Below are 18,613 nucleotides of genomic sequence, written 5' to 3' on the forward strand. Positions count from 1 at the left end.
TAAAACCGACTTTTTTGCTCCAAGAAGTCTGGTGATGACGCAGGTGAGACAGGGATGGGGGGAGGGCTGGAGAGCAGCATCTCTGTGTCCCCAGAGATCCTGTCAAATGACCACGCTGGAAAATGAACCTGTTTTCCATCCCACTGTGCCCGGCACATGCACTAGGTGCTCCTCTCTCCCTTCTATTGTCGTCCAGAGGAGGTCCCCAGCAATCCTTGTGCTTCTTTCAGAAGCACCGGACAGTATGAGATAGTGGGAAACATGATTAGAAAACATGAGAACATCCCAATCCTGAAAATTCATCCTTTCTCAGAGGCATCTTTGTATATGGCTACCAGAAGCCATATACACCCCCAGGAGATCTGCCCCTCTGACCAGGGAAAGAGTTACACACCAGATCAGCCTTTTTGCAGATTTTCCATTCTCTTCCTTGCATTTCCCTCTTCTCAAGTTTTCTTTAATAGAGTTGTGGATTAAAGAGAGACGTTTCAGCGTGCTGGTCAGCGCAGGCTCCTCAGGGTGAGTGGGAGGAAAGGACAATCATCCGGGCAGCGAGGGACAGCTGCGATCTGCCTGAGCCGCCTGCGCTGAGTAGCCACTTTCCCCCTGCACTGTATGGTTTGCATGCAGGTTTCACATGCAGGTTTCCTTATGTACCGGCTGGCTGTGAGAACAGACGAGTCCCACGGAGGTCTGGATGACTGAAGCACAGCTCTGGGTGGGGGGCTGAGTAGGAGTGAGGTTTGTGCAGGGCTCAGCTGCAGGGGACTCACTCCTGCTGGGGCTTTTCAACCAAGTGTGATGCTATCCTGTGCTGCCATGTTGTATATGGCATTACAGCTTCTTTCATGCACATCTCAGGGGGGGACTTCCAGGACTTAAGTCAGACCTTGACAAGACACAGTGCAATCTTCATGGACTCCAGGGCCCAGATTTTGTTCAGGTGCAAAAAAATCTCCAGCTTCACCAACTTCTGGTGCATCTCCTGAAGCTTTAGCGATGATATGCAAATGAAGGGGCAGGGAAAGAGAGGTCAGTGAGGATGTACTGCTCAAGTGTTTGATCTCACATATGTTTTGCAGTCTGCCGTGGTGCTGGGGTTGCCTGGAAGTGTGTTTGCAGAGGCAGGCCATGGAGTGCTTCCCTTCCGCCTCATCTGTCTGAGCTGCTCCTGTGCTGTGCCAAATCCCCTCTGCTGCATCAGGCCAACATTGTGCCTGGGCGTCCCTGATGAAAATGTAATTGCGTGAAAAAGTGTGTAGTGCTTCCCCTGGGAGCGATTCTGTCAGACAAAGTTTCTTCCTGATCCCATCACTTTATGGCAGTTTTATTCCTCAGAGCATTAAAGAATGTCTCATGGTGATGTGACTTTGTGTAATTCTTTTTTTTAATTTCTTTCAGCTTTTATTTAAATTATTTTTGAGTTTGTGGCCCAGTGAACTATTTTGGCAACACAACTTATGAGCTATATTCTCATATAAAATTAATTGAACCCTGCGTATTTTAAATGTATCAAACTGGTTGCATTGAATAAATGCAGTCTATTGGAAAGACAGATGATAGTAACAAAATTGAAATACAGGCCTGAAGGTCCTCTCAAATTTTGGCAGTTTTGGCTACCATAGGTCAAATGTTCAGTTGTGTGATAAAAAGAAGTCCTGTGTTTGTGTTCAGCATCAATAATTAACAGCAAAGAACTTCTAAATTTCTTCTTTTTAAAGGGAAAATTATAAAATATCTAGAGGTTGGAGGTTTTTTTTAAATATAAACTGTACCTCAAGAAATATATATCACAAAGTGCTCAGCATTAAGAAAGCATTTAATCAAGCTATTATAAACCATATTTATTTGAAAGCTGGCTGGTTCCTCTCTCCCTGAGAGCCCTTTGGAAGCAATGCTGTGCTGCAAACATCCCCCCTGCGAGGGAGGAGGTTTCTCTTAAGGAGAAATGCATTGGAGTGTGAAATGGCAGTGCTGGGTGACAGCTCGGCAGGGTGGGGGCCCACTGGCAAGGCAAGGGAGCAGCAGGGGCAGGGGAAATTTTCAGGGCAGTCTTCTTGCCTGCAGCCTGTGGAGAAGTGTGGCCATATCAGCTGCACTGTGGCAGCTGGTGCTGGAGGCTGTGGGGTGCAGCCCCATCAACAAGCGACTATGGAGAGAATCACTTGGCTTCAAGGAATCATAGAATCAGTTTGGCTGGAAGAGATCATCAAGCCAACCATTAACCCAGCACTGCCAAGTCCACCACTAAACCGTGCCCATAAGAACCACATGTACAGGTCTTTTAAATACCTCCAGGATGGTGACTCCACCACTTCCCTGGGCAGCCTGTTCAAGTGGCTGACAACCCTTCCAGAGAAGCAACTTTTATTAATGTCTTCTGGCATAACCTGAAGTCATTTCCTCTTGTACTGGTGATGGCTGGATTATTGATTAGCAACTAATCTAACTGAATTTAACCTTGATGCTTGACCCATCTGAGTCCCCCCAGCACCCGCCTGCCACTCAGCACCCCAAAGGCAATGGGGGATGAACTTCAGCAGATATCTGCAGGTAACAGCCCTGCTGTTGGGCTGAAGTTTGAAGAGGATGCTGTGGACATCCTGGGCTTTGGTGCTTGGGCATCGGTGCAAGGCTTCAGTGGGGGAACTGTTTCTGCCAGGTGTGAGTGAAGGGATGCACCCTGCCTGGCTCTGCTGCAGGATTTGGTAGTTAACTCAGAGTAACTTTACAGAAAAGCCAGATTGGAGTGTTATTCTTAATTTTACTTACCTTGGCATATTCATGATATATTTTCCTAACAAAGCTTTTTATTAAAATCCTGTTCAACCACATTCAGATGAGGCTAATGATATGCCCCTCCAGGTTGCAGGTTTTTCATCCATTAGTGCTGCTCTTCTGGTTTTATTTTTCTCTGCTTGTCAATCAGCAGTTCTAGGAAACATAAATGTATCAAGCAATATAATACACACTGTAAAAAATTAGGTTGTCTTTGTTTAATTACAAAATGGCCTTAAACTACCAGGCTCTGGGAATGACTTACAAGGTCTGTAAAAGATTTGGTTTGCCGTTCCTACCCTGCTGTAGGCATCTGCAGATTTTACTGCTACATGCTCAGTGTTTTAAGTTTTCCCTTTGCTTATTTCAATTATTTTAAGTGTTTTTTTCCTTTCTTCTCATTGCCAGATGTGAAACAACAGTCTCTCAAGTTTGTCTGGAGGGCCTGATTTCTCATTCTGCTGCCATTAGTAATGGAACAAAACCACATTAACGATTGCAACAACAGCCAGAAAGGAGCCAGAAAGCTCCTTTTGCTCTCTAATATGCTGCATGGGTACACTGAAGTGCTTTATACAGAGGGTTTGCTCTTTTTTTCTCACCCTTTTGCATTGATGTCTTTTTTGGACTTGATAAAATGCTTGACCTTGTCTTTTGCTGAAGAAAAGCTAAAAACCACCAGAGTTAAATATTCTAAGAGATTACAGACCTGAGATAGCTCTTTAGAGGAAATTTCATCCTGCAAGAAACCATAGGCGAAAACAAAGAAGTGTTAACAACCACTGCAGGGCATTGCATCTGCCTGGTCAGATGGGCTGCAGAGGCTGCTCACTTGTTTTTGGTTGATGATGCAGTGAGCTGGCAAACAGCTGGCAGAGAGCAGGAGAGAGCTGCAGGCTTCCAAACCAGCAAAGAAACATGCACCTGGCACAGGAGTAGTCAAAAAATAGGTAACATTCTGCTGGCCCCTCCTCTTTCATATGAGGTTAGTCATCCATGCTTAGCTTATTCTGGTCTTCTGGAAGTGAGAAGAACATTTGTTGTGAGGTCTTGGTGGGTAAAAACATTCCTTCCATTTGTATGAGATGAATAAGGATTTTTCAGCATCTGAAGTAGAACCTGGTCAAATCAGCGTTTGCATGTCACTGGTTTCTTTTTGCCTTTTATTTTTTCTGCAGAGGCACAGTACAAAAAGCCCCTTTCTTACCTCAGATCAATCAACAGCTATAAGAGAAAGACAACGTGCACTTCTGGTCTGTCAGCATTCATCCACTTTTTAAGCTATCTAGACTGACTAAATTTTCTTGTGGGTTTGACCTGTGGGTTTGCAGGTTAGGGAAGTAGAGGAAAAAAATCAAATTATGATGCAGAAATGTTTATCTGAGAATGTGCAGATTCTTAGCAGAAGGGAGACATTTAGAAACAGCTTTTATCAAATGGGAAGTTCTCTTTGAGGGGGGATGGCTGACATTTGCCCATGGGATGCTGTTGTGGCAGTAAATATCTTCTGAGACAATACATCCTCCCTTTATATTCACAGAGAGTGGAATATCCCCATCCTCTTTTATTGGGAAACCAAAGCAAAGAGTTGCTTTTTTTTCTAGGAAGTTTATGTCAAAACAGAGAAAATAAATCCTCACTATCTTGAGTCTCTGAGGTGGTCTTTATCCTGCCTCTCTGAGCAACCTCTTCTAGTATTTCACCATCCTCACTGTAAAAATTTTCTTCCTTATATCTAATCCAAATTGAATCTCCTCCAATTTAAAACCAATACCCCTTTTCCTTTCACTACAGCTGCTCCTTGGCCTTCCTCATCGTATCTTTACACACCTGAGCAGTGTCCCTGTACTCTTCCCAAGATAACCTGCTCCTGCTCCACTGTCTGTGCATTTCCTTCTTGCCCTTTAGTTTCTCTAGCAGGTCTCGACTCAGCCATGCTGGTCTCTTGCCTTCCTTTCCTGATTTCTTATACCTGGGGATTGAGAACTTTTATGCTCTATGAAAAATGCCCTTTAAGATCTCTCAGCTCTCTTCTGCTCCCTTGCCCCTGAGGGCAGTTTTCCACAAGTGTCCTATTGACTAACTCTTTGAAGGATTGGAAGTTTTTTTTCTGAAGTTCAGGGTCCTGATTTTATTCTTTGCTTGACCTTTATCCCTCAGGATGTGAACTCCACTAATGCATTATCACTGCAGCCCAGGCTGCCTACAGTCTTGATGTCACTGATTAACTCAACTTGTGTTGTGGTGGTAAAAATAAAGTAAAATATTAATGCAATTCAAATTAAATAAAATAATTATGTTCCACTTTGGACACTAGAAGGTCAGTCATTCTACAACCCTTCACCTCACATCAATGTTTTTCCCCCTTTTTTGTCTGCATTGCTGTCCATTACCATAATAGCACAAAGCTTTTTTCATCTCAAATCTTGGGATGCTCCAGGTGCTCAAGCCTGTCTCTCATCTCTGATTTGTTCACTGTCCTAGGATGCAGGATATGTACATTATATCTTAATCTGATATGTACAGGTTGGGCGACGAGCAAAATTAAACATGAGTAATAATTACGAAAAGCAATAATTAAGCATTATTAAGTTGGTCTAGTTGAAATGGATTGTTTAAATATTCACACTTCAGTCTTAACCACACTTTTTATGTGGATCACCTAAACAGCTCTCCAATTCATTTGGCCTAAATTTGGTGCCAAGTATTTACTTTGACCTGTCCTGTCAACACAGCTGTGTCCTCATGGTGTCTGAGCTGCCAAAACCAGAACTCTTTTTTCTACCACTGATTAGGCTTACTATGGGCTTGCTGAAGCACCGAGCAGGGGCTGCCATAGGGTCTCTCTACGGAGTCAGACTTGATGATCCTTGCTGCAGGCAACCTCCTTATCTGTGCTGGATCCCGTGCCTGGACACAGCACCTGCAAGGGAGCTGGGAATACCAAACACTGAAGTGAATTGAATTGAGCTGGTCTGGCCTTGCATAACAGCTGCTGAAGCATGTCAGGCATGCGGTCTTTCAAATAACGACTGTGATTGAGCAACGGTGGTGTAATTATGATGTCTCCCGTGGAAATAAGTATAGGTAACTCCGGGCAGGCACAGTGGGTGGTTTCCCTCTGGTGCACCACACACAGACGTCACAACACCACTTGTAGCCTTGGCCTTACGCCCCACCTCAGCCTATGTGTGTGGAGGACTTAGGAACTGCTCCCAAAACAGCAGAGATGGAAACTTGATTTTTCAGTGCAGGATGGGTAGGTGGCTGCTGGAGGAGTCATGCAGCACCATCACTGAGAGAAGGATTCTTTCCGTCATCTTTGAATGGACCCTTGGGGTCCACGATACGGAGAGTCTGCTGATGGAGGACCCAGTTTAGATTTAGAAATCCAAATCACACTGTGTTCTTGACTTCTTATTGTTGGAGTTCAAGGGTGGCAAGCAGGGCTCTGAGCAATGTCAGCATTAAGATAGAAGTGGCAGTGGTTACCTCAGTGGTACCTGATTGCTCATCTCCAGCAGGGCTGGGAAAAGTAAGGAACAAACAACGTTACTGGGATTTGTCAGTCTGAACTCTGGGCTGGACATAGACATCAGATACCGTAGGGCTACACTGAGTGGATTCCTTTTAAAACAGAGGGATAACTTTGAGAAAAGCCTCCACTTTCACTGTAGCCTTTTCAGTGATGGCAAATCTACCTCAGCCCTTGCCAAGTTGCTCTACTTAATGGACTTTACATTTAAAATGATGAGCTTCATTTTAATCTTAATTTGTCTAGTTTTAACTTCCAGACACGATGTTTTCATAAACCCTGTCTGTGAAGAAAAAAAAAAGAGACAAAGTAGCAGGAGCATGCTCTGGGTAAGACTAATCTCACCTAAATCTTAACATTGCAGTGCATAGCATGACTCAGATCTTTCTTTGAGGACAACACAGCCAACAGTTGGTTTTAGGCTGTGATACACTTACCTGTCTATAGACACCTGCATTAGATTGCCTGTGAGCCCACACTGACCTGCAGCTTGTTTGACCAGCTGAGCACACGATGTGGACTGCTCCTCATTGCCACCCAGTCACTGCTAAGTGCAGTTCCATAGCAGATGCCAGGAATCACCCTCACTAGAGGTTCTGATACTGGATGGTAATTTCCTACTAGTAATTGCATTTCAAACCTGACAGTTGTTAATCTACCTAATGCACATGACATTGATTTTATATGGTTCTTCTTTCTTAGTCAAATTTCAGTCTGATACCATCTCAGATGCTCCGAAGATGAACTGTAAAAATGTCAAAGAAAGGCAAGACAATGGAAGCCTCAGGGTATCAGTGGATCCTGCCAGCCCAGGCAACAATAGAGTACTGCTGTATGCTGGTATTTGCTGCTTTATGTAGCAGCTGTCTAGGCTGAGAAAAGTTAATCAAAACTGGAACTGTATAGAGTCACTGTCATGGACACTTCTAAGGGTCAAAGGAGGTAAATCCACATGTGCAGAGGTATACTGGAAGAAAAATAAAGGAATATGAACTGGAGGCTGTAACCCATGAACAGAGCAGCTTCATGGGAGTTGGGTCATTATCCCCCATGCTGGCAACACCTCAAGGACCTTGAGTCTGCTGGACTGGAACAACTAGGCATTTGGGCATTAAGTATAGGACAGAAGTACTTTTGTATTTATTTTACTTGCAACTAATTGCTTCCAAAACTTTGTCAGACCTTGATGAATGTTTTCTTTTTAAGCTTGCTGGGGGATGTTCCGTGGAGAGAGTCATATAAGGATGGAAAATGGTAAGCATTCATGAGAGTTACAGTAATTGTGTTTTTGCCATTTTCCTCTGTTCACACAAAGCAGAGCGCTATTTAGTGGTATGAAATTTGGGGAAGCTTTGCAAGGGCCAAGTATGGCTGAGTATGCCAGATACCCCTGACAGCAAAGACTCTCATGTTTGAAGTCTCTGTGAGTTTCTGTGGTGACACTGGGTGGTAACATGGTGGCGGTGGTGACACTCTTCAGCAGTGTCCTTCACTGTTCTCTCAGGAAGCTGTGGATCTATTGCCTGCCATGCCAAACCTGTTAGCACAGAAAGGCTTCAATATCAAACTTTGGGTCTCTGCAGAGTAAAAGCAGGAGAAGCTGAGCACAACATTGGAGAGCTTTCTCCAGATGTAGGCAATTGCCTGTCAGAGCTGCTGTGTGGAATGGATCATGGGCTGCATCAAAAGCAAGGTGGCCTGCAAGGCAAAGGAGTGCATTCTGTCCCTCTGCTCTGTCCTGCTCTGCTGTGGTGAGACCCTACCTGCAGTGCTGCATCCATCCCCACGGTCCCAGCACAGGAAAGATATGCTGACTGGGTCCAGAGGAAGCCACAAAGATGATCAAAGGGATGGAGCACCTCTCTTATGGAGACAGTCTGAGAGATTAGGGGTTGCTCAGCCTGCAGAAGAGAAAGCTCCATGGAGTCCTCATTGCAGCCTTCAAATATCTTAAGGGGGCTTTTAAAAAGGAGTTAAGGGGACTTTTTGTATAAACAGATTGTGACAGGACAAGGGGCAATATTTTTAAAATGAAAGAGGATATCTTGGCATGAAGACATTGGGGTTTCACTCCTATCTGGGTTGTGCAGCAGGTCTGTGCCCTGATTCAAATGCAGCATGTCAGCTTTGATCTGCCCCACAAAGGGGGATGGACAGGTCCCCAAATTAGGTCACCCCTAAATCTCTCAGGGGAGTATGTTTGAATCAGCATCCAGCAACTGTGCTTTAACAAGAGCCCTGTTCTCCTGGTGCTGGGGTAATGATACCTTTGGTAAGCACAACCTCACACACTCCCACTCAAATCACTGCTGCGTGAAAGACTGAAAGACTCCTGTGGGTGACAGCCTAGGGCCACAGTCAATAGCAAAGCTTTTGATTTTTAAACCTTTTTTTTTTTTTCCCTTTTCTAGACAGGTTATAATTAATATTTCATGGCATTCTCTAGAGACATAGGAGAGAATTTCTGGCCTTGGTTTAACAAAGTATATCAACAGGACAGCTGTGCATTGGAAGGTTAGTGTGCCCAGGTGTTCACTAACACTAGCACAAAACAGGGAGCAGAATATCAAAGCCATATTTAGAGTTCAGAGCTGGCAGTCTTCCTCCCAAGCCAAGGCAGTTGCCTTGGTGCAATTCAGAGTCTTGTGGCTTCTTGCTGAGCTTGCTGCAGTAATGCACAGTGGCATCAGTGGAGCTTCTCACCTTGTGCATGCACATGCTGGACGTAAATCACAGAGCAGCACCTTGTTTTCATCTCAGCAGCTCACTTGGCTGTGAGGGTTACTCTGCTGCAAGATATTTTGGTTATGCCAGTAAATATCTTTCTTTCAGTAATGCCAGGTGTTTCCACTCACAGCAGCTCCCACAACCACTTTGGAAAGGTACTGTGATTGTGGTTCCTGCTGGCTCTTGTGGCTGGATTGCAACTGACCCCGGTAAGATGCTGCACAGCTGCTGAGGGAAGTATAAAATGACAGCCATCCGTGAGCCATCACTATGGAATTCTCCTGAATCTTTAATTCAGCTCACATCCTAATGATCCATTTCACTGGGACGTGTTCTCAGTCCATCAGACTTCAGGCTAGAGTCCAAACTCACTATTTATCTGGGTTTCTTGTCTTCCAAGCCATTAAGAATTTATGCAAACAAGGTATTGGGGGCTTTTCTGTACTTATCTGTGGCTTGAATCATTTGGGATCTTGCCTTCAGCATTTTAGGATTTTGTGTCCCTGCAGGCAAGTTTAGGATTAGTTTCCAGCACTTTTCTGTTATCACAGTCCTCTGACTTCTCACACACCAGTTTGTGTATGTCACACGCCATCCTGTTGCTGAGCTAGGGTAAAACCTTGACATAGTGATTTAACAGGTTTTAGACAAAATTCCAATAGTCTGTCTGGCACCTCTATTTTCCTATCTGGCTTTTTTCTTTATATATATAGTGGCTATGTAAATCCTTCTTAGTGAATAGTTAAGGGCTGTTGCTTTACCTTGCTTACCTGTTACTGCCCTACCAGGTTTTATAGAGGGGATGTCTCACACATTCCCAGGCTCAGGGATCCACTGGCAGATACTGCAGTGGGGAGAGACATGCAAAAACTTTTGCAGTATGAAGGAAAGCTTTGTAAAGCATACAAGGAATGGTGCAGAACTGATATTACTGCTGCACTGCTGTGGCAGTTGCACTGCTTTCAGTAATTTGTGTTTTAGGGGTTGGATGTGCTCCCCAGGGATGATTATGCTAAACCCCTTGCTATGTAATGGAAACAGGTCTGCTCACCTTTTTTTTTTTTTTTTTTAATCAGGAAAATCAGGAATACCCAATCTATCAGACATTAATTTGTCTTCCTTGTGGTCAGAAATGTAAGTGACTTGGGAACACCCTAAGTGTTGGAGCAGGATTATAACTTTGCTTTCAGGTGAAATACCAGGGGAGCCTGAAAGCAACCACTGCTGGGGCCCAAGGTGTCCCGTGGTCACCACCACAAGATTGTACTCCATCACCATGTGACTTCAATCACTGCTGACTTCAAACTCACATATTCTCCTTGCATGAACAGAATGCCTCTTTATTTCTTTGTGAGGAATTTAATACATCATTAGTGAAGAAAGCAAAGAGCAATGCTGTCTGTGCTGTGCTCTAACTGCTGAACACACCGTGGCCTTTCAAATGAAACCCCACATTTAATCGTGGTTCTCTTCTAGTGCAGTGGTTGGCAAATGCTCCTGTTTCTCCACGTGCTGCAAGGGGATGAGGATGGCCGTTCCCTCTGTGATATTGCAAACATCCCAGCTGCGAGGGAGGAGGTTGTTCTGAAACAAAGCCTTGGCCAGGTGTGAAACAGCAAGGATTGTGCCAAAAGTAAGAAGCACAGTGAACGTTTTAAAGGGGAAGAGCTGGCTGTAGGTCCCATTCACCAGGGAGCAGGCTGGGTAGTGGATGACAGGGGGGATGCTCAGGGTAGGCTCCCCTGCCAGTAGCCTCAGCAGGAGCCCAACCAAGAAGCCAGCAGCTGATCCATAGGTGTTCGTGCTGGGTGCAAAGAGGGCACAGCAGAGCTGGGGGAAGAGGAGGGCGTACACCAGCTCCCCACTGAGGAACCAGAGGTTGTAGACAGAGCTGGAGTAAAAAGCCAGACCAGCAGCCCCAGCCCCAAACGCTAACATGGAGGTCCTCATGGCCCACAACACCTCTGTCTCTGAAGCCTGTAAAGCAGAGATTGCAGCATTAGAGACACTGTGTTTTCTGGAGGGATGGCCAGCACTGCTCTGGCCTGGGCTGGTTCTCCCCAGGCCCTTGATGCTTTCAGGCACCACTTGCCACCAGCAGCCAGGCAGGGCAGGCACCCCTGGAAGGGCCCTCTGATTTTAAGGGTCATGGTTTTATGCTGTTTCCATTAATACCTTAGTCAAAATTTTATACTAGTCTTGTTAGAATGAGCAAAGGTCACCAGTATGAGTATTGGTACCCCTACCAAGGATATGAATACCCCTGGCTTATGTCTGGAGCTCTATCTCCAGAAACCAGTTCAGCAGCTGAAGGACACACACCTCCAGTCACAGACTGATTTAGAAATAGCCTTGAAACAAGACTGTCTTTAATGGCACCAAAACTACTGAATGCTGCAACCACGTACCTTTTTCCTCAGGATTTTCCTGTAGATATTGTGAGCGAACATGGAGCCAGTGGAGAGAAGAGCTGAATCTGCAGAAGACATTGCAGCAGCAGCGATGGCTCCCAAACCAGTAATGGAGATATATTCTGGGCAGAGATGTTGTAAAACAAGTGGTAGGATCATCGCTGACTCCCCTCTCTCAAATGGACTTGGAAGACCGTAGCTTGTTTGATTCCAGTCTTTAAAACAAAACAAGGGAAAGTCACAACAAATCATTAGTGAACATTTCTGCTGGCTTTGAAATTGTTTTTTCACAGGGGCCAGTCACAGAAGGACTAAGAACCAAGATCCACACAGTAATTTAGGACGTAGATTGATTTTTTTTTTTATTCTTTTGTGAACTTTAGTGATGCCCCTTAGCATGCTGCAGCTCCCACTAGATCAAAAATTTCCCTTTTCCTCAGCAGCATCTATAGAAATAGGTGTGCTCTGTGTGATTCCAGAATTGGCTCAATTGAAGGTCAACCTCTAGACACTGCTTATGAGAAGAGAATTGGATGAAGTCATGAGTTCAGCTGATTTCCTTAAATGTTCAGTGATCTGGCTGCCCTTTTACCCTTGCTCACAGCCAACAGAGGACTGATTCCCTGCATGGAGACTGTGAGTTTACAGGACTGAACTTCTTGATTCCTTCAAGCAAGAACCTTATTAACAATCTGTAGTAATATTGTTGTGTCTTACATGTCTAAGGCATGAACATAAGGAAGCATAAAATTTCGTCTAAAATAGGATTATTCAAGGGTTTACAGAGTCTGCCTTCATCTTTCCTCAACACAAAGTCTGGGAAAAGTCATTTTTTTAAGGAAATAACTTTAAACAGGCCTTGGGGCTGTTTAAATGTCTGTAAGTAGTTGTGCAATGTAGCTCAGAGGGCTCCACATTTTCTGGACAGATTACATATCTTGGTGTCGAGGACCATGGGATAGGGTAATTTGAAGTCTCTATCAGGACTTCTTTGGATCCCGTTTTAATCACCTTTGCCAAAACTACATTGATTACTCAGGAACAAACGATTCAATTTACCTGTTGATGCTGCGACTGCCCCAATGAGCACGGAGGGGATGGCCATTGCAAAGCACCCGAGTCCAGAGAGGCAGGAGATGAGCCTTGCCTGTCCTGTCGAGGCAGCAGAGAGCACCCTTTGGAAGTAAGTCTGCCACGGGATGCTCCCAAGCACCTGAAACATTCATCAGTTATCAGTGGTACCCACCAGGCTGCTGTAGGGCATCATCCATAATAAATTCTAATTTCAAATAATCAAATTCTCATTTCAAGTGCATAAATGTTGCCCAGCATTAACTCTTGAGGATAGTATTTCTGATAATTGAGAATTCCCTGTTTCCTTTGTTTTCATCCATTTCACATTGGATGTGAAATTTTAATGAAAACAGGTTAATGGTTTGGCAGATGGAGAAAGCTGAAAAATGGTTGTTTGGAATTGTGAATGAAGCACAGAGGAAGTGAAAAGGAAGTTTTTCAGGAATGCAGATTTTGTAAATAAATATACCCAAACTTAGCTATTCAGCTTTTAAAATAAAAAATAAAACCTTAATTTTCACTTTCTTAGTACACAAAATGAATCAGATAAAATCTGAAGATTCTGTCCTCACCAAACAAACTTCTATGTGTCCCTATTATTAGTTCAGTAAGAGCAGAACAACCTCCTGGAGTCTTGGCTATACTGGTAACTCAAAAGTTGTGTTGTGCAGTGGAGCCAATCACACTGTGCTTGCTGATGACCTGCAGTCATGTCATTTTAATTTGTTTGGGTTTTTTTTTTTTTTTTTTTTTTTTTTTTTTTTAATCAAATAGAGGAAATTTTAGATATTTATTTATGTGTAAAAGCACACTATTGAGGCTGCAAGACCAGTGTCTCAAAAGGTAGGAAATGACTCATTTAGGTGCCAGGAGAGGAACTGGCTGCCTGGATGGTCTTACTCAAGAGGTATGTTCCTCCATGTGGGTAAAGGATAGAGTGTCCCTATGGCTTCTTTTCATCCCACAGCTGAGCCCTGAGTCTCTCCAGTCCATTTAGGTTGCTTCAGGGGGTGCTCTAGAGACAGTTTTACACCTCCAGCCTGTGTCAACTGGCCATGCAATGGCTCCTGGCTGGTAGAACTCACAAGCTTTCTAGATAGAAAGTCCCTGCACAATTCCTCCTCCCAACCACTTGTCCAATAAATACTCCATACCAAGTAGAAGAAGTCATCCAGCCACCTTCCAAGATACTGTTTCTCTATCTTCCCAATCCAAGGGTCTTGGTAGGATTGATGGGTTGCAGTGTAATAAATACTTTCCGTTGCAGAATTCACCAGGGCAAAGGGGATACAAATCCACTAGGATAGAAATGGAAGTTGTTAACCATTTTCCCAGTGCCCTTGTTCTTGGAGAACAGATACTTAAGGTAGATGTGGAATGTTGAGTTACATAAGATTAAGCCTAGACTTAGAGTCTTCCTTTCTCCCCCTTCCTTAATCTAAATCTACATGTTTCTGGTTCATGGCATTATCAAGAATATGAGTCTGTATTTCAGGTTAATTGGTACTTTCTGTAGATAGATCTGTCTCCATTCAAAATGGTTCTAGACAGGTTCTGCAAACTTCAGTTTTGTGAAGACCTTTTTGTGTTCACCCAGCAAAGCCAGTGGCTTGCATGAGCACTGTCTGAAATGCATAACGTACAAAGACTTACAAAGACTGCAATATTTTTCAGGAAACATGTTTTTCTAAAGGGGAACCACAGGTCAAGGAAGTTATTTTTCGCCTGAGACATGCTGAAAAGAAGAGCAGGAGTTTTCCCTTTATTTAGAAAACTACCAAAGAAATGCACTTGCCAGGCTGAGGGTAATGAAAACCATCTGGATGACATCAGTGTAGGCAACAGAGTAGAGGCCTCCCAGCAGAGTGTAAAGTATGACAGTACAAGCCGAGATGGTGATAGCCAAAGAGCCTCCAATATCCAAGATGACCCTCATTGTTGCTCCTGCAGACAAGGACAGCAGTCAAGTATTTTAAGACAGATTTCATATGTGCCGAATACAGGATAAATGAGGATATGTTATTCCCCTGGTGCCAGTACAACATACTGTATGAAAAATGCAGTCTACAGAGAGCGTGCACTATGGGAATTCAAGAGAGCCCACAATTCCTTCCTGCTCTTACTGCTTCACCTTGCTTCAGGGCCATTGCCTTTTTACATCTGCTCTCCTGCAGGCAAGAGGAAGGTACAAACTCACATTGGAAGAGTTATCTATTACAATATAATGAATATATAGCACTATTTGTTTTAAGCCTGAAAACATATTTTCTAGAAATGAGAAATGCTTGTTCCTCTCACAAAAGGAGACATGAAGGACAGCTTTCCACAATTCCCAAAGGTGTACTATACTCTGTCAGTCCATGTGACCTTTAACAAATATAACAGGAAAGCAAGTATTTACCCAGGGATGCCAGGATAGCTGCAAACCAGAACACCTCTCCTAGCAGTGGTGGAATGAAGAGTAAGGTTCCCATCATGTTCCCATAAATTTCTTGAAGGGGGTCCATCACGGTCACATAATTCTTTGATCTCATTGGACTTACAAAGAAGAAACCACCTATCAGAAAGAAATGACATTTTGGTAGAATTTTGCATGTTTTATATTCCAGGAAAAAAAGAGGTAAGAGCAATATGGTATATGTGTATCAGACCCACCTAGTAAATTTGTACATAATGGACCCTAGAGAATGATGCAGCCAACCAGACACTAGGGTTTAAATCCACTTGCTAAATGTAGGATTCCATCCATTTGAGAGTTCCCATCTTATAAAGGATATTGGCTTGAAGCTTATATATATGGCCATCCACTTTTTGGCACATCTAGATCTTTCTGGAGGGGCTACTGGAGGCCAGGGAGTGGGGTGCCCTGTGGCAGTCCAAATGGCACAAAATACCTGTGTGACTGTAACAGGAATTTAGCTCAGAGGATACCCATAATATAATCTCCTCTGCATCCTCAAAGACCTACCAATCTGAGACATAAAGTTTCCTGAAAAGCATCCAATGGAAGATGTCAGTAGACAGAGCAAGTCATTGAAGACTCATATTTGGCTAAAAAGGAGGCAAAGTTTTGTCCTTGGTCATGTGATGCAACCTGTTGATATATGATCCTTTTCTGATTACATTTTTCATTTTGGTGGCTTCACTGTCTCTTCCTAGAATTATATTGTTTTAATCTGCACATTGAGCGGAATCCCACCCACTTTCATCTAAATATTGGACCTCAGATGTGCAGCCATCTCATTAAAACCAAAGAATACATATTGTGTCTAACCCTGAAGCCAGCAGGACTGCTTGTCTGGGCACTACTGACCTGAGCAAAGATTGCAGGATCAGACCTGCACTCCTCAGTTTCATTAGTAGGAATTACTCACATAAGCAGTCCTTGCAATATATTTCCAAGCTTGATTCATATTCATGTCAGTTGGACTCTTTTCTTTGACTTGAGAATAAAGGTTATTGTTCTTTTAGAAATTCCTGTGTAAGGTCTGCACAGGTCTCCTTGCTTTCATCATCCTGTGTCCCTAGGAGAGTTATAGTATAACACAATGTGGCCTGAAAGCAACTTTGGTCTTGGCAAGAGAGCTGAACCTCAGCATGAGTCCAGTAATTCTCAAAGTTAGAAATGGCAACTCAGGTGTAGAACACTGCACACTTAGCTTAGTTTAAAAAAAAAAAAAAAAAATCAGCTACAAAGTAGCATAAGCTGGATGCATGACACATTCATCCTGAGATGAGACTACTCATCTCAGAAGAATGCATTTTAGTGGAAAAATCAAGATACTATTATTTCATCACTCAGAAATTCCAAGGAAAAAAATAGATACCAATACACTCAATAATCTGTGAATTAGAGACCACGTGAAAAAAGCAATATGCACAAAAAAGCAATAGACACATTCTTCTAAATCCTCAGATAAGACTTTTGTCCCATACATTGCTATAAGAAGGCAAAACTCTACACTAGCTCCAAGGTACCCTAACTTGTTTCAGTTAAGAGGACAGCATTATAAGTGCTTATTCTCAATATATGGGAAACTGAAAAAACAAAATCACATTTAAAAGGTACCCTACATTCTCTTACATATCTTAAGATACTCCTATGATATATTTTTAAAGTTTATGTGCCCTAATAACATGAATTATTTACCAATAACAAGGGACAAGGCAAATCCCACAGGTGCCTGGACCCACAGTAATCCTTTTGAAGGCAGATAGACGATTTCAGCTGTGCTGTTGATATATGCTCCTCCAACCCAGGTGGCTGTAATCATGGAAGAGGAAAAGGTCAGAATTGAGAGACATATTCTCAACTAGCCCTGCAGAACACTCTGAGAACTTGTAAACATTTTTCTTCTACAAATATTTTATCACACCTCTATTTTCTTTGCAAAGTTTTCTGGCATACAGAGATGTGCTGACTATAGGTAATTGTATTAGAATCTCACTCTAAATAATTTTTCAGCTTCAAGAATGAATATTTCTGTATGCGTGGAAAAGCTCAATGTTTAAACATTTAGAGGCAATTTGAATATAGTAATTTTTAATTACATTTTTTTTTTCTCAGAGGAAGACTTTTGCTACAGGAAATGGAATTGCCTTTGTAGAATTACCCTCCTTCAAGAGCATTACTTATAGGGTCTAAGAAAATAGACATTAGGGAAAACAAATGCAAACAGGCAATGCAGTCAGATAACAAACCTACAACAATGATTTAAGTGTCTTAGCCATGCAAATGCCACTGTGGGATGCCTTTACAAAAAACAGGTCAGGGAAGCAAATTTCAGATTATGCCAGGCAGCAAGGAGAGAAAAGTGAAGTCGAGGAAAACTCTCTCTTTAAGAGAGAGGCCAATGCTCACCATGATTGACAATTTATTTCACACAGAACTGGAGTTTTCTGTGAGTAAAATTCGTCTGTTATGTTGGATAGCAGAAACTGGTTCACAATTAAGACCACAGTCCTCCTTAATGAAAAGTGTTGTATTCTTTTGTCACTCTTAAATTAAACTCTTAACTCTTAACTAAACTCTTAAATGAATCTCTTTAATTTAAGAGAATATACATAAACATAAGGTTCTGCTCAGTGTGAAGAGGTTTGTAAGAATCCATCCCAAAATGATTCATGAAACCATACTTCTTTAAAGTCACGCTTAGGCAAAAATCTACCCTGACATTAAAGGAGTTCACCTCCTTTGAAAGAAAAGTCACCCAGACCTATGCAATACATGTGTTTTAAGAATAATTTTTTAAAGTCTTTTAAGAAAGCTTACCTGTTGCAGTAAACAATCCAATGAAAACATGTATATTCCTGCCTCCAACCATGGCCATCTCTGTTGGGTTCCTATTCTGCTGATCCTTTCTGCTTTTCCAAGAAGCCCAAATTCCAGTAGCTAAAGTTAATGTAAAAAATACACTCAGAGATACTAAGCCTGGTATATTTAGAGCCATTTTCTGTTGCTTAATTTAAGTTATAGAGAGGAATAATGGCACGATGATAATGTTCTTTGATTGAGTACACAATCAGAAAAAATCAGTGGAAATAGTGGTGTCTTGTAAAGAAACTGCTGAGTGCTGGACTTAGCAACAAACAAAGCAATATGAAACAGAGCGATAAACCCAAAAGTCTGGAGAAGCAGATGCAGAGTCTCAGTCTTTGGAAAAACACTGGCAATTCTGCAGCCTTCTCCCTCCTCTAGTAGATATCCAATCTTATTTTTGTGAGGAGCAAAGATTAAGAGCATAGGAATTAGTGTTGATATGCCTAATGGAACACTCATGTGAGGGGTATTACCAGATTGGCTTAAAGTAGGGGAGATGTTATATTTTGTCTGATATGAAATGGTATGAAGATAATCCATATTTCTCTGGGTTCTAGGCACAAGGCTAAAGCAGAAGATAGAGCTAAGAATTTGTCTGTTTAAAGCTGACTAGACTAAACTCTCAGCAATGATCAAAATAAACCTAGGAAGCAGTAAAAAAGATTTACCATTGATCAGTGAAAGGAGATATATTATGATACCCAAAGCAATCACTGGAAAGTGGTAACAAAGCGAGGTGATGTTGGACTCTTTAATGAAACTATAGGA

The 18,613-nt window shown here is 42.6% G+C and overlaps 1 protein-coding gene across 1 annotated transcript; it reads right to left on the reverse strand.

Moving 5' to 3' along the window:
• Positions 1 to 10,495: 10,495 nt before the first annotated feature.
• Positions 10,496 to 17,975, reverse strand: LOC128784223 (high affinity choline transporter 1-like). The gene is made up of 8 exons (XM_053935605.1): positions 17,798 to 17,975; positions 16,676 to 16,789; positions 14,927 to 15,082; positions 14,321 to 14,469; positions 13,680 to 13,823; positions 12,511 to 12,664; positions 11,449 to 11,666; positions 10,496 to 11,017 (listed from the first exon to the last, which is right to left on the reverse strand). The coding sequence occupies exons 1-8, from the start codon at positions 17,973 to 17,975 to the stop codon at positions 10,496 to 10,498; spliced, it is 1,635 nt and encodes a 544-aa protein (XP_053791580.1).
• Between the last annotated feature and the right edge of the window lie 638 nt (positions 17,976 to 18,613).

This window comes from Vidua chalybeata, chromosome 2, assembly GCF_026979565.1.
Source record: "Vidua chalybeata isolate OUT-0048 chromosome 2, bVidCha1 merged haplotype, whole genome shotgun sequence".
In the NCBI taxonomy this organism is placed as follows: domain Eukaryota; kingdom Metazoa; phylum Chordata; class Aves; order Passeriformes; family Viduidae; genus Vidua; species Vidua chalybeata.